At 39.4% G+C, this 17,615-nt stretch overlaps 3 protein-coding genes across 3 annotated transcripts; 1 reads left to right on the forward strand and 2 right to left on the reverse strand.

Annotated features, from left to right (window-relative positions):
• Window positions 1–298: 298 nt before the first annotated feature.
• Window positions 299–3,190, reverse strand: LOC104418884 (V-type proton ATPase 16 kDa proteolipid subunit). The gene is made up of 3 exons (XM_010030353.3): window positions 2,918–3,190; window positions 1,762–2,047; window positions 299–735 (listed from the first exon to the last, which is right to left on the reverse strand). Exons 1-3 carry the CDS (start codon window positions 2,994–2,996, stop codon window positions 603–605), a joined length of 498 nt encoding a protein of 165 aa, XP_010028655.1. The 5' UTR covers window positions 2,997–3,190; the 3' UTR covers window positions 299–602.
• An 8,719-nt stretch (window positions 3,191–11,909) lies between these two features.
• Window positions 11,910–12,998, reverse strand: LOC120288484 (vegetative cell wall protein gp1-like). Its single transcript, XM_039302491.1, has 3 exons — window positions 12,967–12,998; window positions 12,786–12,838; window positions 11,910–12,697 (listed from the first exon to the last, which is right to left on the reverse strand). Exons 1-3 carry the CDS (start codon window positions 12,996–12,998, stop codon window positions 11,910–11,912), a joined length of 873 nt encoding a protein of 290 aa, XP_039158425.1.
• A 478-nt stretch (window positions 12,999–13,476) lies between these two features.
• Window positions 13,477–16,669, forward strand: LOC104418886 (NADP-dependent D-sorbitol-6-phosphate dehydrogenase). Its single transcript, XM_010030355.3, has 6 exons — window positions 13,477–13,641; window positions 14,234–14,328; window positions 14,418–14,535; window positions 15,016–15,148; window positions 15,849–16,068; window positions 16,173–16,669. Exons 1-6 carry the CDS (start codon window positions 13,509–13,511, stop codon window positions 16,401–16,403), a joined length of 930 nt encoding a protein of 309 aa, XP_010028657.2. The 5' UTR covers window positions 13,477–13,508; the 3' UTR covers window positions 16,404–16,669.
• The last annotated feature ends 946 nt before the right edge of the window (window positions 16,670–17,615 follow it).

Below are 17,615 nucleotides of genomic sequence, written 5' to 3' on the forward strand. Positions count from 1 at the left end.
AATTGAATTCTTTCAGATGTCCAACAAAGAAATAGAAGATGTGCGCACACCAAACTATTTGTGCAAGGCAGATTTGACCATGCACAAAGAGACGCGGCTGAGAGAGCAATGACTGCTTTGGCTTGTTTCAGGCTTGGCCATAAGAACTCCACCCTGATTGCATATGCTTGTTTAGGCGGAGATTATGTCCAGATATATCGAGACTGACTGACCCCACATTCCTGCCAATGAGCAAGAACGGCCGCATGTTGGATTAAAGGAACAAAGATTGGCTTTGGGACCAAACCGAAACCCGCTCTTCTTCAAGAGACTTGCATTGCAAGCCATGGAACATATATGCAATCCAGATGAGATGCACGATGAAATCTCAAGAATATCAGTCACAGAATCAAGGTTTACAATGGATAATACACAAATTAAAGAAGAACTTCACAAGCCTTTCTCATGCAGAGACGCTCTTTTCTCATCTCGGAAAGACAACAAGAAGATCAGATTCTTGCGAGGGCTGTCCAACTAATGCTATAAATTGAGACTACATAATTATTCTGCATAGAGCCTGAAGAACAAATTGATCTGTTCAGTAATGCATCACTCGGTCGTCTTCAGTCTGCTCTGGACTGGCCTGCCCTAGAAGACAAGATGATGCCAACAATAAGGCCGTAGAGAGCCAGTGCTTCAGCGAAAATGAGGATAAGGATCATCCCGACAAAAAGCTTTGGCTGCTGCGCGTTAGCTCTGCATAACAGGTAGGATGCATTCATTCCGAGGTTCTTTTTTAAGAAGAAAGTCCTTAATATCCCATATACAACTTTCACTTCTTTTTCTTTCAAAACGTACAAACCAAAGTGCAAGATGTAAAGAATGATGAGCCTATTGGCAACAGATTATATCCCATGCTCCTAATCTCATGCTCCAACAATACATTCAGTATAATTATAAGAAGTTTGCTGGAAAACAATAATTACGTTTCCTACTTACATCATCGCTCATGTGTCATAGACTGCTTGTGCCGTAAGTACTGCACACAATTGCATAAATGCCGCTGCCGATAGTAACATACTGTCGTTGTTTGCAATTAAAATGTATTACATGCAATATCCATGCGCTGCTCCAGGCAACTAACATTACATAGTTAACATATGAGACTGCGAAGCAACTCAACAAAGGAGTCAGCCTTGGTCATCTTCTTTTTAAATTCTCGTCTCTATAAATATTTTTCACAAATCCATGCAAAGCATTGTCACTAACATTCCAATCCTGTCCAACTAGTGAGTATGCTGAGGCGTTACAATTATGTTTCTATGAAAGTGTGGACTCACAATTTGAGTCTCTCCTGACTCAAACAAACAAAATGATACTCATTTGACACCATGCCTCACAAAGAGGTTCCACCACCGTAAGCAGTAGGTACTTCCACTCAAATGCAAGAAGAGCTTGAGAAATGCGTAGAACACACCAGATCATCAAACATGAAAGTCAGAAATTAATGTCATTCTAATGATAAGGACGCCATGCACAAAACATACTCATCGAGGGATAAATATTCTTTGTGTGCCAATTAAATTAATAAACCCTAGATTAAATAACCTTCATCTGAAATAATACTTCTTTAAAAAGAAAAAAAGAAAAGAGGCGATACAAGGTTTGCTCTTTTCTTTTAATGTTTGTTTTATGCGGTGATTTCTGTGAAAACAATCATGTTGGCATATATTACAAAAATTCTCAATGTGAAAAAATGTAAGAGAAACAGGTGTTGCATACCTGACACCCGCATCTCCGACAATTCCAATTGCCATCCCAGCTGACAGCCCAGCAAGACCACAAGCCAGGCCAGATGAAAGATGTGCATACCCATCAAAGAGGTAGTAAGATTTCGCCTTGGGATTAATCCCAGTACTAATGATGACAGCGATAATCAGCCCATAAATACCCAGCACTCCTGCCATAACCACTGGCACTATGGACTTCATAACCAGCTCAGGTCTCATCACACCCATAGATGCTACGCCCACCCCGCTCTTGGCTGTCCCATATGCAGCTCCCATGCCTGCTCAGCGAAATCAAAGACAGACCCAAATCATGAACACACACGAACGACCCAAGATTGGCAATCACAATATATTTAGTCTGCATATAATGGCAAGTTCGATTACTCAGCGAAATCGAAGACAGACCCAAATCAGAAACACACATGAACATCCCAAGATTGGCAATCACAATCATCTCTAGTCCGCATATAATGGCAAGTTCGATTACTCAGCGAAATCGAAGACAGGCCCAAATCATAAACACAAACAAACGACCCAAGATTGGCAATCACAGTCATCTCTACTCCACATATAATGGCAAGTTCGATTACTCAGTGAAATCGAAGACAGACCCAAATGATAAACACACACGAACGACCCAAGATTGGCAATCACGATCATCTCTAGTCCGCATATAATAGCAAGCTACGGCTTCGCCTGCGTGTGCAACTTGGTGCCAAAGAGCCAAAGGAAATTTTAAGACACCCGGGCACAGAGAACTAAATTGGAATTTCTCGTATCTGATTCTCTAAATGAACCCAAAACATTCAAGTTCGTATCAACGAGCCGGATCAGAAACACGGAGATAAACGAGAATCGTCAGCTACCCTCTGCTAATTCCAAAGTGCTAAGCACCTAGAAGGAGTGGGTCGAACAATCTCAGGCACAGGACCCGACCGTTCCGTTCATCAGTTTTCTCGGTCGTTGGTAAGCCGAGGACATGACATAAACAGGCAGACACGAAACAAGCGACCGAACGCCGATCTTTCGACGGCAATGCGATTCGGATCTCAGTGGAAACGATCGAATCGGATATCAAAGTCGCAAAACATAATAATCGAAAGCGAAGAAGAAGTAGAATCTTGTGGGGGAGGGGACGAGGATCTCACAGGAGAAAACGAGCGCGGCCGCCGCGCCGAGGAAGCCGAAGAACGGCGCGGTCTCATCGCCGCTGAACGTAGACGACATCGCTACCCTCGGTCCCTTCCTTCGTTCTCCGACGTCGTTCGCTGGATCTGGTGACGACACGTCGTTCTCGTTCTTCTTCTTTCTCTCTCTCTCTCTCTCCCGGTGGAGTTTCGCTTTTCGTTCTCTTTCTCTCTTTTCTTCTGAGCCGCAGAAGAAGCTCGTGGAAGGGAAATTGCTCAGCAACTTCGGATTTGGCAGGGTCGTGCTCGATCCGATTTCGAGCGATCATTGAGATTTTTTTTTCTCTCTATTTTTTTTTTTCCGATTTTGGCAAAAGCCCAATGGGCTTGACGATTCGATTGGGTTCTCTTTTGTCAGATCAGGACGGAAAACTGAACTAAACCGTGCAATTCGGTTCAATTTTCAAAGAGAACATTTTAATTTCGGATTAGCACTACAAAAATAAAAAAATCCAAACTAGTGCACTTATAATAAATTTATTATAAATTAATTTTTTGACTACTCCAAACTGATACATCTTATGACAAATTTACCATATATTAGTTTATATTAAATTTTATTATTGAATTGCTGAGTTAGATGATATGTGGTGATTGACGAGTGTATTAATGTGGGGTTTTACCCTCCATTTATCATAGGTGTATCGGTTTGTGATTTTTCGTGGCATCGATCCAATTTAATGGAAACCAACGGAGAGAAAATTTATTATAAATATACCAGTTTAAGGTTTTTTATGTTAAAAAAATAGTTTTTGATAAATTTGTCACAACTATATTAATTTGAAGTTTTTCATGGCATCAATCCTTTAATTTTCTATGCTAAGAGAAAAAAATTTCAAAGACGATTTGGTATAATTGTGTTTGCACTATATTGGGCCATAGCACATGTGTTTGACCAAACATTTTTTTCAAAGTATTGTGTCATGCTAGGAATTGAATTGAATCATTCATAGAAACCAGTCTGATTTTGGGTTCTTGCGATTACTAGTTTAATTCATGCTTCCAAAAAGACTGGAACGGAGATTGTGCGATTTGGTTCCTTGTTCCTATGTAAGAACCAAACCGAGAATTGGAAATTGAATTACTAGATCGAGAATGAGAACCAATAAACCGTGGTTACCTGTTTTGAACCTTTTATTATTTATTTTATTTTACGTGTTCATATTTTATGGATTATTACTATTAACAAATGGAGATTTTTGTTATTACATTTACTTTCATGTTGCTTGACCAAAAATTAAAATAAAAAAGGAAGAAAAAAATGAAACGGGATAAAAAAGAAATAAGCCGATTCTCAAATAAACCCTAGAACCGACTATGGAACTAATTAATGGCCCAATGGGGTAAGGTTCCAGGTTTCATGGAACATAGAGGAGGTTACATATTCCAAAAACTAGGAAATTAGTTCTGACAGGGTAGATTTCAGGTCTCAAATGAAATATGAACCGATCTTGAAAGTGTTCATTCTCATTGTTACCAATGTTCATGTATGTACCACTTGCACCATATTCACCATAAAATGATATTATTATTATTATTATTATTATTATTATTATTATTATTATTATTATTATTATTATTATTATTATTATTGTTACCAATGTTCATGTATGTACCACTTGATTTCACCTCAAATGAAATATGAACCGATTATTATTATTATTATTGTTCATTCTCATTGTTACCAATGTTCATGAAATATGTACCACTTGCACCATATTCACATAAAATGATATTATTATTAATATTATTATTATTATTATTATTATTATTATTATTATTATTATTATTATTATTATTATTATTATTATATGACTATCGAGATTAAAAAAAAATATCTATATGTTATGGATATTTTTATTTTGATAAAATAATTTTAAAATGTTATAAAAGTTACAGCACCTTAAATCTATTAAATGCAGCCTTGTGGAAGCTAATATGAAAATATTTTAGCTGAAAGGGGTGCAGGAGCAGTGAGATTTTTCACTTTCAAGGTCAAACCACCAACCCATGTTATAACTGTGGCAGTAACTAAAAAATGGGGAAAATTTCAAATAAGAACCCAAAAAGTGCCATCATTTTCTCAAAAGATAACCTGAAGTGAAGTTTGTCTAAAATAAAGACCCAAAGTGTCATCATTTTTTCAAAAGAGGACTTGAAGTAAAGTTTGTCTCAAAGAAGGACACAAAGTAGTCATTTAATCTCAAAGAAGGACCTCACTCATCGGCCAATAAATAGATGCATCTTCAATGTATATTTCGATGGCCTAATTACGGTATTTTCGTCCATTTTTTTTTTTTCATTTTTGGTTGTCCTGTTCATCGTCTTCGTCGTCCTCTGTTCACTTCTTCTTGCCCAGATCAAGAACACTGGACTTAGGAAAAGGCCAGCAAGTGCCGGCCGCTGGTAAGGGCTAGCGAGGGCTCGACATCCATCGCCGACAATGAGCAAGGGCTCCACGCCCATCGCTAACAGCGAGCAAGGGCTATCGAGCCCTCGTTGGCCATGGGGGAGGGGGGCCGTCCAAATCGAGGCCCTACAAGAAGGTCCTCGAGGGCAAAAGGAGTAGCCGAAGAAGTCGTCGATCTAGGAGCGGTGGTGGGAGGAAGGAATGAAGAAAGCAACGCAGGCATCCCAATCGTAGTCCTAGCAGAAGACGAGGTTGTTGATGGAGCAGCGAGCGGAGGTGTGGGAGGTCGCCCCTCGCGACCATCAGTGAGGTCACCCCTCGCCAGCCCTGGGCGAGGGCTCGCCCACCTCATCGGCCACTAATAAGGGCGATGAGGGCTTGCAAGCCCTCACCCGTAGCCAGCGAGGGCTCGATGGCCCTCGCCAGCCGCAACCGATGCCACCCTCGCCAGATCTAGGGAGGGTCGGCCCACAAGCTCTCGCCCATGGTGGTGAGGGCTTTGGTGGCCCTCGCCTACTGCCGACGATGGGCGCCCAACTCTCGCCGACCCTCACCAATAGCCAATGCTTGCTGGCCCTTCTCAAGTCCGATGTTCTTGAGAAACAAACGAATAGGGGACGGAGAAGATGATGAACAGTGCCACCATTGACCAATAATAATAATAATAATAATAAAAAGAACAAGACAACTAAAAATAAAAATAAAAAATGACAAAATATCCCCGATCGGGTTACCAGAATATGCATCGGAGATGCATTTATTCACGAACCGGCAAATGAGGTCATTTTTTGAGACTAAATGATCACTTTAGGTCCTTATTTGAAACAAATTCCACTCCAGGTCCTCTTTTGAGAAAATAAAGGCACTTTAGATTCTTATTTGAGACAAATTTCACTCCAGGTTCTCTTTTGAGAAAATGATGGCACTATAGATCCTTTTTTGAAATTTTCCCAAAAAAGGCCGGATCGAACACACATATTTTTAGACCAAAAAGAAAAAAAAAAAACGCACATATTTTAAGATTAAAAAAGAAAAACACACGTATTTGTCAACGACTTAAGGAGCGAGATAAGAATAAATAATACGAATTGTCATCTTTATATCAGGAGCAATATGTAACACGAGCCTTTTAGGGTCCATGAAGGAGCGTCCTTCGAAATGTAAAGCCTCGTAAAATTAATCATTCTTGCTTTGTTCTATCATTGAAAGTGTCGTAACATTTGCGAACGTTTGAAAAAAAGAAGACGAGCTATGAGTGCAAATGTTATGTATTATTAAACACATTAGAAGATGCCTGCCCGATATTGTGGAACTTATTAAAGTTATGACTTCATTTTGCTAATTAAACATTGGCGAAATGCTTATCCACTTCAATTGAATTTGAAGAATCAGCTAACTAAATTTGAATATGAGATTCAATTGTAAATCTAGTACATTATGAAAGGTCACAGTGTTGTGAGCTGATGATGAAATAAACGGTACGAATCACAAGAACTTTGCATGAGTTAAGCCCAAGCGCTTGTGAAAACTATGATAGAATACATTTTCTATCTCTCTCGATAGAAAAAAGAAAGTCCATTTTTCTCTTATCTGATTTTTTCCTTTATTTTTTGTCGAAAAATTACATAAATAGTCCAAACTTTTGGCGATAGATCAATATATAGAGCGTTAAATTCTCCTTTACACAAAATTCTCCATTCAACCTTAATAATCCATGTCAACTGTCGAAATAGTTTTGGCCTCGTTGCATTTCATTTAGTATGACCGGCCTATGTCTTGACCAAACAGAAACATTTGTAAACACCATTGGGGGTATATCTAATTTCCAAGGAAATGCAATATCTTCTTTTCTGGTTTTTTAAATGGGCAGCACTCTTTGGAGTTATTTGAAGAAGACAATCTGTATATACCTATAACAACAAGCGAGCATTTTAGTCCATGGGCATCGTACTCCTATAAATCATTGACTAGGTTCTTCAAAATTTTCTTCGTATCCGGACTATGGAATCTTTATCGGGCAAAGAAATGTGGGTTGGGTATATTACTGCCTCCTTAGCCAAATATATGCTTAAGCATTCTTATTCTAGCAGGGAAAGTACCCAAAAAGTTTTGAACTTATTTTAAATTTTTCAATTGGACCAATTCAATCCTAATTTTTTTGCATTTATGCTAATTGAGTTTATCTGATCAATTTTGGTTGAAAATCACTAAAGTGAATGCTAACCATTTTATATGACAAGGTCGGTGCCAATGAAGACATTGTTTAGTAAACTTCCATAATTTTTTGAATTTTTTTGCTCTTTTTATTTCTATTCTTTTTTTTTTTTTTTTTTTTACAACTCTGTTTAGCAAAGGCCAACAATCCTTGCCAATGGCCAGCGACCTTAGTGGCCCAAGGTTGGGAGAAAGAAAAGAAAGGAAAGAAAAGAAAAGAAAATGTAAAAAAAAAATCAGAAAAATGTATAAAAAATTAAAAAAAAAATTATCCACATTACCAATTTCTAAACAAAATTAACTGGATTGACTCAGTTGATACAAATGCAAAAAATTTAGGACTGAATTGATCTAATTGAAAATTTATAACTAAATTGATATGAATACAACATGTTTAGGACTTTTTTGGTACATATTCTTAATCGAGCAGATTTCTTTCTCGGTCATCCAACTTTGTAGTATTTTTTTTTATACCGTTCTCTTATTTTGGAAACCCATGGGCAAAAAGTGAACTTTAAACAGAGCAGCAACTCTTGTGGTAAATAAACCGAGTTTCACATCAACTTTCCCCTAAAGAGTTTTACATAAGGTTTTCCATAAGAATGTGTCATGGATGGATTGTAAGACTAAATATAAATTAAACCCGATAATCCCTATCTATCATTGTCAAATAAATACGTGCATAATTCGGGATCGATTTGCGGAAACGTAAATGATCGACATACCTCCAGCCATTGATGAAAATCTGCAAATACGGAAAATCCCCAAACCTTGGAGGGATGCACGGAGCGTGATCAATCCGCGAATATGGAATCGCTAGATCTGTACGTCATGTTCCACTAGTCAATGCCCCACAAACGTGATGACGTGTTTTTCTATAGTGATAGGGTTTGAACTAGATGACCTAACATTTTATTTCGTTTCTTACGTTACCGACGTCTTCCATCAAGACCGTTATGGTAACATATTAACGGGCAAATATCATGTAATAAATGCGGGTAATAAATTGGAATTAATTGAAAATACAATATTAGGATCTCATTTAAAATAATAAAATATTTTACAACATGGATGACTAACACAATTTCAAAAGCTGAACCAACCTCGAGGAAATTTTGGAAGTGTGATCTTAATTGAGAGTAACTCCTGAGCTAACACTTGCTGATTCATAAACTACTCATCTTTACGGATTCCAACGAAGAAATTTCAGTTCATTCGGCAGAAATTTAATTGCTCCTAACATGTGTACCTCAATTCCAAGCTTGAGAGATACAAATGAATCTATGATAAGATGTCTTCAATCTCACCTTGTCAAAAATGCGGACTGCTTGCTCATTCAAAGGTGAGTCAACCTGTCTGTTTGGAGAATATTATCCTAAAAACCCTTAACTTATTGTATAATAGTCAATTCAGTCCTAAATCTTTCAATTATGCCAGTTTAATTCTAAACATTTTCATAACTTGTCAATTTAGTCTTAAACTTTTCAGTTATGTCAATTTAGTCCTAAACATTTTGATGATTTTGCCAATTTAGTCATTTTAACTAATTTTGACCATAAATCATTGACGTGGATTGTTTTAGTAATTTTTCTTATTTTTTTCTGTTTCGTTTCTTTTCTTATTTCTCTTTTTTCTTTTTCCCTTTTTTCCCGCTATCAGCCATCGATAGGTCTCATTGATGGCTGCTTCGCCAACCTCAAGCGAGGCCACCCACGCCGACCTTAGCCAAGGATGGCCCTCACTTGAGGCCAATGGATCAATAGGGCTTGGCCATGGTCGGCGAAGGGAAAAAGAAAAAAAAATTATAAAAGAAAAAAATTAGAAATCTTAAAAATATATATAAAATTATCTACATGGACGCTCGATGTTGATTACAGTTTTTGGCCAAAATCGGTTAAAATGACTAAATTGACAAATTATCAAAAATGTCGAACTAAATTAACGAGTTATCAAAATGTTTATGATTAAATTAACACAATTGAAAGGTTTGAGACCGAATTGGTAGCCATACAATAAATTTGGGATCGAAATCTCATGTCTATTTATATATTATTTTCTAATGGATTTGGCATGACTATCCAATGAAGGGCCCTATTTTCCCTTGACAAAAGGAATTTGTCCACCATTAAAAGCCGATGGACTTCCCCCTTTGTCCAGTGCTCGAACTAGGACTCCTCCATTATTTTATCTTTATTTGAGAAGGATTCCAACAATAGATTAGACAGATGATTCCCAAGAAAACGTCATCTTGCTCGTGCTGAATGCTAGATGAACTCCTAGGCTGTGTTTGGCAGTTGGAATAAAATTCGGGATATGATATGATTTATCCTATCTTATGTTTGGTACTCGCTCACGATAGAAAAAAGTCGGATATAAAGGAGATATAGACAAGATAAAATTATCCCATTGGGGAAGTGAGATAAAAGTGTATATAATTTCTAATGTCCTTAATAGGAAAGTTATTTTTATCGAATAAAAATTTTATTAAATTAATAAAATTGAAATTATATTTCAATATAAATAATATATGAATTCTAATTTAAGAAATTAACAATTAAAAATTATTTTTAATTAATCATATTTTAATTTATATATTCAACATTAATTCTATCTTATAATAAACATTCAATCTATAAATTAAATATTTATATTTATTAAATATTTTAGGTATTTTTGTGTTTTAGGTATGTTAATACAGTTTACTATTTGATAAAATTTTATTAAAAATGATGAAAGGCGAAAAAAAAGAAATAATAAAGAAAATAATATAAAAAGAGGAAACATAAAATAAAAATAAATCAAGGAATAGTGTTATAATAGATTTTCACCATCTCTATTTATGAATATTTATGTTTATTTATAATGATATACCGTTTATATCAAAAAAATGTATATGATATGATGTGAACATATTCAACTTTACTACCGTGATTCACCAAACAACGGACATGATATAAAAAAATGGGATATGTTTAGCAGAAATCCTAAAACTTATCCAGAAAGTGCAATTGAGTCCTAAAACTTACAAAAAGTTCAATCAAGTCCTAAAACTTGTCAAGTTAGTTCAATTGAGTCCTAAAGTTAACACCGTTAGCCTTTTACATTAAAAATGCTGACGTGTCATTTTAAATTATATTTTATTTTCCACATGGATTTTTTTAATGATTTTTTATTCATTTTTTCAAAAAAATAAGTTTAAAAGCTAAAAATTAAATTTATTTATTTTATCTTATTTTCACAAAAATTAAAAATAAAAGTTATTTTTAAAATTATTTTAAAAAAAAATCGCTGCTCTTCTCCCCGCCGCGCCACCCATCGCCGGAGGGGCCGAGAGACGGCATCGGCCCCGGGCGGGGTGGCCGGCCCTCGCCGGCCCCAAGCGAGGGCGGGCGACGGTCGCTCGGCCCCAGGCGAGGGAGGGCGACGGTCGTCGGCCCCCCGTGAGGGCCGGCGAGGCCTCGCCCGGCGAGGACCGCCACCCCGCCCGGGCCGGCGATCACGCCAGCCCCCGGCGGAAGTCCACCAGTGCCCTTTTTTTTTTTTTTTTGAACAGTTTTGTTTTTTAAAATAAATTTAGATTTTCCTTTTTTAAATAAATTTAGATTTTCCTTTTTAGTTTTTAATCTAATTTTTAAATATTTTGAATAAAAATAATTTAAAAAAGCCATTTGAAAAATAAAAAAATCATTTAAAATATAACGTCGCGCCACGTCAACAATTTCCGTTAATTTTTTTAACGGTGTTAACTTTAGGACTCAATTGAACAAACTTGACAAGTTTTAGGACTTGATTGAACTTTTTGTAAGTTTCAGTACTCAATCGCACTTTCTGGACAAGTTTTAAGACTTCTGCTGAACATATCCCTAAAAAAATCATAGGATTTCATATCCTATCCTATCTAAATCCTATCCCACTTAAATCCGGACGACATAGCCCTATAGAAAAAATAACGCCCCTTATACCTAGCGAGAGAGTCCAAGCAAGTTTGAGCTCCCAAGGGAGGAAGTGTCCTAAGACTAACATATGGCGAAAAAAATTAAAAATCTGATACAAGGTCTTACGGATAAAATTAATAACTATAATGACTTAACAATTAAAATACTATTAAAATGTCCAAAAATTAATATAATTAAAAAAAATGATCCGACATTTTACGGATCAAATTAATAATTACAACAATTTTGGACAAAACTCCTGCGGTTAATGCCTACAATATCCATAAACTGAAAATCACCTCTCAATATTCAAACTTGTATAATAATAGCAAAAGTTAAAAAAATAAAATAAAGTAAAATAACATAAAATAAATGAAAAAATAAAACAAACCACCTAAGAGGAGGCTTTGGAAAGGAAAAGCAGCGAAGGGCGACACACGGCTGAGGCAGGAGCGGTGACACGGCGTCGGCGGAGGCAGGAGCCCAGTCTGTCGGACGTCGGGCGGAGTAGGGCAGTGGGCGCGCGGCAACGGCAGGTGGCGCGGCGTGCAGCAACCAGCAAAGGGGAACAGAGGCGTTGCTGCTGGTCGCGGCAGAGGTGGTGCGGCGCCGGCTGAGTGGCGCTCGGGCGGAGGGAAGCGGTGGCAGACGGCGACGGCGTAGGTGCTGGCGAGGCGATGCGGACGGAGCTCCGGCGACCGTGAAGCAGCAGCCGGAGTTGCAGGCGCTGCTTGGCTGCTGGGTCGAAGGGGTGCTCGAGCGGATTTGCAGGGAGCGGGCCGTCGGGCGAAGAACTGGCGAACGACGGCGGCAGCGGAGGTGCTGGGTTGACGGCGGAGGGTAGAGATCCTGCTGCAGACGCGGGCTGCTGCCTTCGAGCGTCGGGGACAAGCGAGTTGCTGGCGGAGCGGCGGTGGCGCGGCGAGCAGGTGTGGCGGGGCCTCGAGCAGCGGTGGCCGGCGCGGAGGGGTGGACCAGGGACGCCGGTGCTCGGGCAGAGGCGCGGATCGGCAGGCTGCAGACGAGGCGGAGGTGCAGGCGTCGAGTGGGTTGAGGGGGCGTCAATCGCCTGTTTGCTGCGGCGTCGGGCGAAGCTCCTGCGGGCAGCTGCGGAGGAGCGGAGGACGCCGGCGAACGACGGGCGGTCTGAGGCGCGGTCGCCGGACGCCGAGCGCGAAGGTGCTCAAGCTGTAGAGGCACGATCTGCAGGGGCGTGGACGTCGAACGCCGGTTTGCTGAAGAAGAAGACTCCCCTTTTCTTTTTTTTTACGTTCACTCTCTACCTCTGTCTCTGTACTTTCCTGCTGCTGGTCTCTTTCTTCTCTGCAATTTGTCAGAGAAAAGAAAAGACTTCTTTTTCACATTGTCTTTTGCACGAATTCTCTCTTCTTTCTCTCACGAATTCTCTCCTCAAGCCTTTTTTTTTTCTTTCACGAATTTTTCACTTGCACCTTGCACGGATTTTTTTGAATATTTTCTCCATTCTCGCCCCCCTTTTTTTACAAAATTTGTTCCGAGCACCATATTCTATGGTAATTTTGAGCTTTCTTTTTCGTTACCTCAATTTATAGTAGCAATCAATTTGATTTTTCTTCGAATATTTTAATTCCTTCCATATGGTAATTTTTTAGCTTTCTTTTTCGTTACCTCAATTTATGGTAGCAATCAATTTGATTTTTCTTCGAATATTTTGATTTCTTCCATCTTATCAAATTTGTTATTTTTTTATTTACCTGATTTTCTTAATCGAAAATTTGATTTCTTATTTACAATGATTTGAATATTCGCTGAAACAAAGATGGTTAATCATAATTTTCATATTCCATTTATAATCAAATTAGACTGATCCTTCCTTATTTTCCTTTTATTCATTTTATTTGTTCTGATACATATTTTTTAAGAGTTCAAATTAACCTTTTTTCTATATAAACGGTCACCAAAATTTAGGTTTCAACGATACCGCAGACCAGAAAGAGCGCGATCGCTTCAGAAGATGTCGATCACCCTCAACAGCGGATTCAAAATGCCGGCGATCGGTCTCGGCGTGTTAGATATGGAGAAGGACGAGATACGGGACCTCATGCTGGGCTCCATCAAGATCGGCTACCGCCACTTCGATTGCGCCGGTACCCCCGAAGCCAACTCTTCTTTTAGCTATCTCCGGATCCTCGTCTTTTCCAGGGTTTGGTCGATTTAGTGCGGCCGTGTCTTTTTGGTTTTTAGTTCATTGTCCGGTGCTGGTCGGTGTTCTGGACCATCGTCGGCGGTTCGAGAGGAACGGTTTCGGCGCATTTCGTGTTGTTTTTTTTTTTTTGGTCACCGTTCGGGCGAGTCCGCTGAGAAGATACTGGGCAGCGAGGGGATCAGCAGAGTTGTCTGTCGATTGAATTTGAGAATGATTCGGAACAAGAAATTACACGGGCTTGTCGTGGTCCTAAATGCTTGCGTCGGATGAGTCGCGAGGATGATGAATCTCTGCCCGTGCTTATGTAGTCTTGCATGCCGTGGCATTCGCTGCGTATGCGAGGAGTTTTTTTTAATTTATTTTTATCGACTGTGTTGAATTTCGAAACCATTATCGTTCATTCGCGTGATTTGTTCATAGTAAGCCGCCCGTATTGTAATAACGCTTGGTACATTTTTTTCATGTTATGCATTGCGAGCTACGTCCTCTGAGATCGTTGTTTTATAGTATTTAACCAGTTCGTGTCGGTGCAGCCGATTACCAGAATGAAGCGGAACTTGGCAAGGCGCTTGCTGAAGCAGTGCGGACGGGGCTTGTCAAGAGGGAGGAACTTTTCATCACCACCAAGGCGAGTTTAGTGATCATCCTGCGACTTTGAATCTATGCCGCACTAAGTATGAACTGTCTAATTTTGCCCGATGTTCCTTCCCCGTGCAGCTTTGGAATTCTGATCACGGACATGTCATAGAGGCCTGTAAGGACAGCCTGAAGAAGTTGCAGCTTGATTATTTGGATCTCTACCTTATTCACTTCCCTGTAGCAACTAAACACACCGGTGATTCCCCTACCATTAGCATCCGATTCTACTTGCAAACTGTGATCGAATTCCAAACTTTATGAGCTACTCAATGAGCTGCTGAGCATTACATCTTGGTTAAATGGTGTTTTTCCGCTGAAAGTCAAAAGGTGGTAAATTGGTAATGAGAATAAAATCGAGTATCCCCACAAGTTGATATTAACTAAGTGTGCACACTGGGCTGAGTCTTTTGATATAGGTGCGATACTTTCTTTATGCTCATGATGCACTGCTCTTGTTAAGAATGGTGGAAAAGTCAACTGCTGGAAATTTAGATGTGAATTTGATCGCCAAAGATCATTTTCCATATTCTCCACTCGCCATTTGTTCACAAAGCATTAGCGCTTTATCTGTACTCTGCTCATGTTAGTACCTTTACCCTTTATTAGAGTCTAAGACTCTATCAGAGACATTTTGTTTTGAATGCTAAAGATCTTGTTGTAACGTGTATACATGCAGGAGTTGGCACAACTGCTAGTGCTCTGGACGACGAGGGGGTGCTGGAAATTGACACAACTATAACTTTGGAAACTACATGGCGTGCCATGGAAGAACTCGTCTCAATGGGTTTAGTTCGAAGCATCGGGATCAGGTTTGAGAACTTTTTGGATGGTTTAACATTTTCTAAGGCACCTCTCATGAAATATTTAGCATTTTTACTTGGAAGGGGAAGCTCCAATGTGACAGTAAAGGAGATTGTAATTCAAGGACTTCCTATAGTCATTGGGATATTTTCTTTACATCTCTAAGGTACTTGAGAGGTGACTTCTGGCGTTAGTTAAACGAAGTATCTGACAGAGATAGTGTTCCTTCATAGTTTGAAGTCCACAGCAAGAGTTTACTACTTTCAAGGGCATTTTCGGTGATGCGTACCCTTTGGATTTTGTCATTTTTGCACCAGATGTTGGGAGCATAACGTTTCCATAGCAATTGATATATCTTTTATGGAAGGAGTATCTTTGTTGAAAGGATTGCACTTTTTTTTCTATTTTTTTTCTCTGGGAAGATGTGACAATAATAAGACTCTTCAAATGATGCTGTATGTGATGCCCACGGGAGCAGGGAGCAGTCTTATTGCCTCAGAAATCTAGGTTTTCCATTATGTTCATCCTCCTTGGAAATTGAGATTCTTAATTCTTAAGTAGTAGTAGTAGTATCTATGAGAAGTAATAAGTACCGACAGAGGCTGGGAATGTGTTACAATCCTTTTCTCGAAATAGATATTTTGAATGCCTTGCCCATTTTACAGACCTTTCTGATTGCTCTGACTGTTGTATGGAATTTGTGTGCAGCAACTACGACATCTTCCTAACCAGAGATTGCCTGGCCTACTCCAAAGTGAAGCCTGCTGTTAATCAGATTGAAACCCATCCATATTTCCAACGTGATTCCCTTGTTAAGTTCTGTCAGAAACATGGTATCTGTGTGACTGCACACACTCCCCTTGGGGGCGCAGTTGCAAATACAGAATGGTTTGGTTCCATTTCATGCTTGGCAGATCCAGTTCTCAAGGTAATGCTCGTCTATATCATTCACGGTGATCTTTTCTTTCTTCTTTTTTGTTTCTGCTGCCTTGCTATATTTCTCAATTCCCCTCTCTTCTCTATCGATTCAAGGGTCTGGCTGAGAAGTACAAGAGGACGGTGGCACAGGTAGTTCTGAGGTGGGGTATCCAGCGCAATACCGTTCTCATCCCAAAGAGCACAAAGGTTAAGAGGTTGGAAGAGAACTTTCAGGTCTTTGATTTCAAGCTGGCAGACGAGGACATGGCTCTGATCAAGAGTATCGACCGGGGACAACGGAATAATCAACCTACGAAGTTTTGGGGCATAAACCCATTTGCTTGAGTACGTCCAGAAGCATGATTTGCTTGGGACGGATGCTGCTGCTTCATAGGGAGAATAATAAGACGGGAGGTGCAATGCATACATGTAGCTGGTTGAAACACTTGTGCACCGGGTCTCTTATTGATTTGCACCTGTCAATGTTGAAACATGTTGCATCACTTACCTGGAAAAACTGTTTGGTTTGATGTTTCGACGCAAAGTATTGCAACTACACCTCCATGGCTATTTTTGTGGACTTCTTTTGCTACATTTCCGGGACAAACGAAGTATGGGCACTCTGCTTCTGTTTTAGCTATAATCTGCATTGACCATAAAGACATGCAGAGAAATTCAAGGTGAGATTACTCGGATTGGTATTGCTAGTTGCATTGTGCAGTTAGAGAAACTGCTTGACTGCATTATGCGTGGAGAAATGTATAAGTGGCACGACAACCGAAAATATGATGCGATGGTCCAGTTAGGGAGTGGTTATTAAAATAAAATCCATGTAAAATTCGAAAGCTTAGGGCACGTTTGATAACGATTCTATTCCCGGGAATAGATTTTGATCGGAAATTATTCTTTTTTATTCTAGAATAGAATTGCGTTTGTTATGTATTCATTGATTCTGTTTCAATTCAATTTCTTTTAATTTTTAAATAATTTTTTTTTACTTTTTTAATTTTTTTTCCCCTTTTCTCCTATTCTTCTTCTTTTTCAACTTTTTCAAGTGTCCAGTCACTATTGCGAGGTTGGCCTTCGTCGGTCGAGCCTTGCTAGTGGCCAGGCTGGCCTCGTTGGGGCTAGGCGAGGCTTGCCTAGCCACCGACGAGGCTGAGCCTAGCTAGATCGCGAGGCTCGCCTAGCCCTGTCGAGGCTCAACCTCGCTGGTGGCCAGACGGGGCTGGGCGAGCCTCGTCGGTGGCTGGGCTTGCCTCCGGCGAGCTCCCTGAACCTCACCCTGGCCTGGCGAGCCTCCAACGAGCTCGTCGGACCAGTTGTCGGCGGACAGCAATCGCGGGATGGCGATAGATGAAGAAGAAGAAAATAGAAAAAAAAAAAAAGAAGAAGAAGAGAAAATTGAAGAAGACTTGATTATTAGATTTGTTCTTGAAACAAAAATCAATTTTTTTTTAATTCTTAATTCTATTTCAAATCTGTTCTCGGAAACAAAAAATCAAACGCGATTTTGTTCCCAAGCTGCTTCTGGGAACAAAAAAAATCAAAATCAAT

The sequence above is a fragment of the Eucalyptus grandis genome, chromosome 9 (assembly GCF_016545825.1).
Source record: "Eucalyptus grandis isolate ANBG69807.140 chromosome 9, ASM1654582v1, whole genome shotgun sequence".
NCBI lineage: Eukaryota > Viridiplantae > Streptophyta > Magnoliopsida > Myrtales > Myrtaceae > Eucalyptus > Eucalyptus grandis.

What these genes read in the sequence shown, in the direction of transcription:
- LOC104418884 (XM_010030353.3), bottom strand. Translation starts at nt 2,996, where the DNA reads ATGTCGTCTACGTTCAGCGGCGATGAGACCGCGCCGTTCTTCGGCTTC. An exon ending in GGCCGCGCTCGTTTTCTCCT is followed by an intron (nt 2,048 to 2,917) that starts GTGAGATCCTCG and finishes TTCGCTGAGCAG; the next exon opens with GCATGGGAGCTGCATATGGG. An exon ending in GTCGGAGATGCGGGTGTCAG is followed by an intron (nt 736 to 1,761) that starts GTATGCAACACC and finishes CCTGTTATGCAG; the next exon opens with AGCTAACGCGCAGCAGCCAA.
- LOC120288484 (XM_039302491.1), bottom strand. Translation starts at nt 12,998, where the DNA reads ATGGAGAAAATATTCAAAAAAATCCGTGCAAG. An exon ending in TTCAAAAAAATCCGTGCAAG is followed by an intron (nt 12,839 to 12,966) that starts GTGCAAGTGAAA and finishes GACAAATTGCAG; the next exon opens with AGAAGAAAGAGACCAGCAGC. An exon ending in GACAGAGGTAGAGAGTGAAC is followed by an intron (nt 12,698 to 12,785) that starts GTAAAAAAAAAG and finishes CTACAGCTTGAG; the next exon opens with CACCTTCGCGCTCGGCGTCC.
- LOC104418886 (XM_010030355.3), top strand. Translation starts at nt 13,509, where the DNA reads ATGTCGATCACCCTCAACAGCGGATTCAAAATGCCGGCGATCGGTCTC. An exon ending in TGTAGCAACTAAACACACCG is followed by an intron (nt 14,536 to 15,015) that starts GTGATTCCCCTA and finishes GTATACATGCAG; the next exon opens with GAGTTGGCACAACTGCTAGT. An exon ending in TGGCAGATCCAGTTCTCAAG is followed by an intron (nt 16,069 to 16,172) that starts GTAATGCTCGTC and finishes TATCGATTCAAG; the next exon opens with GGTCTGGCTGAGAAGTACAA.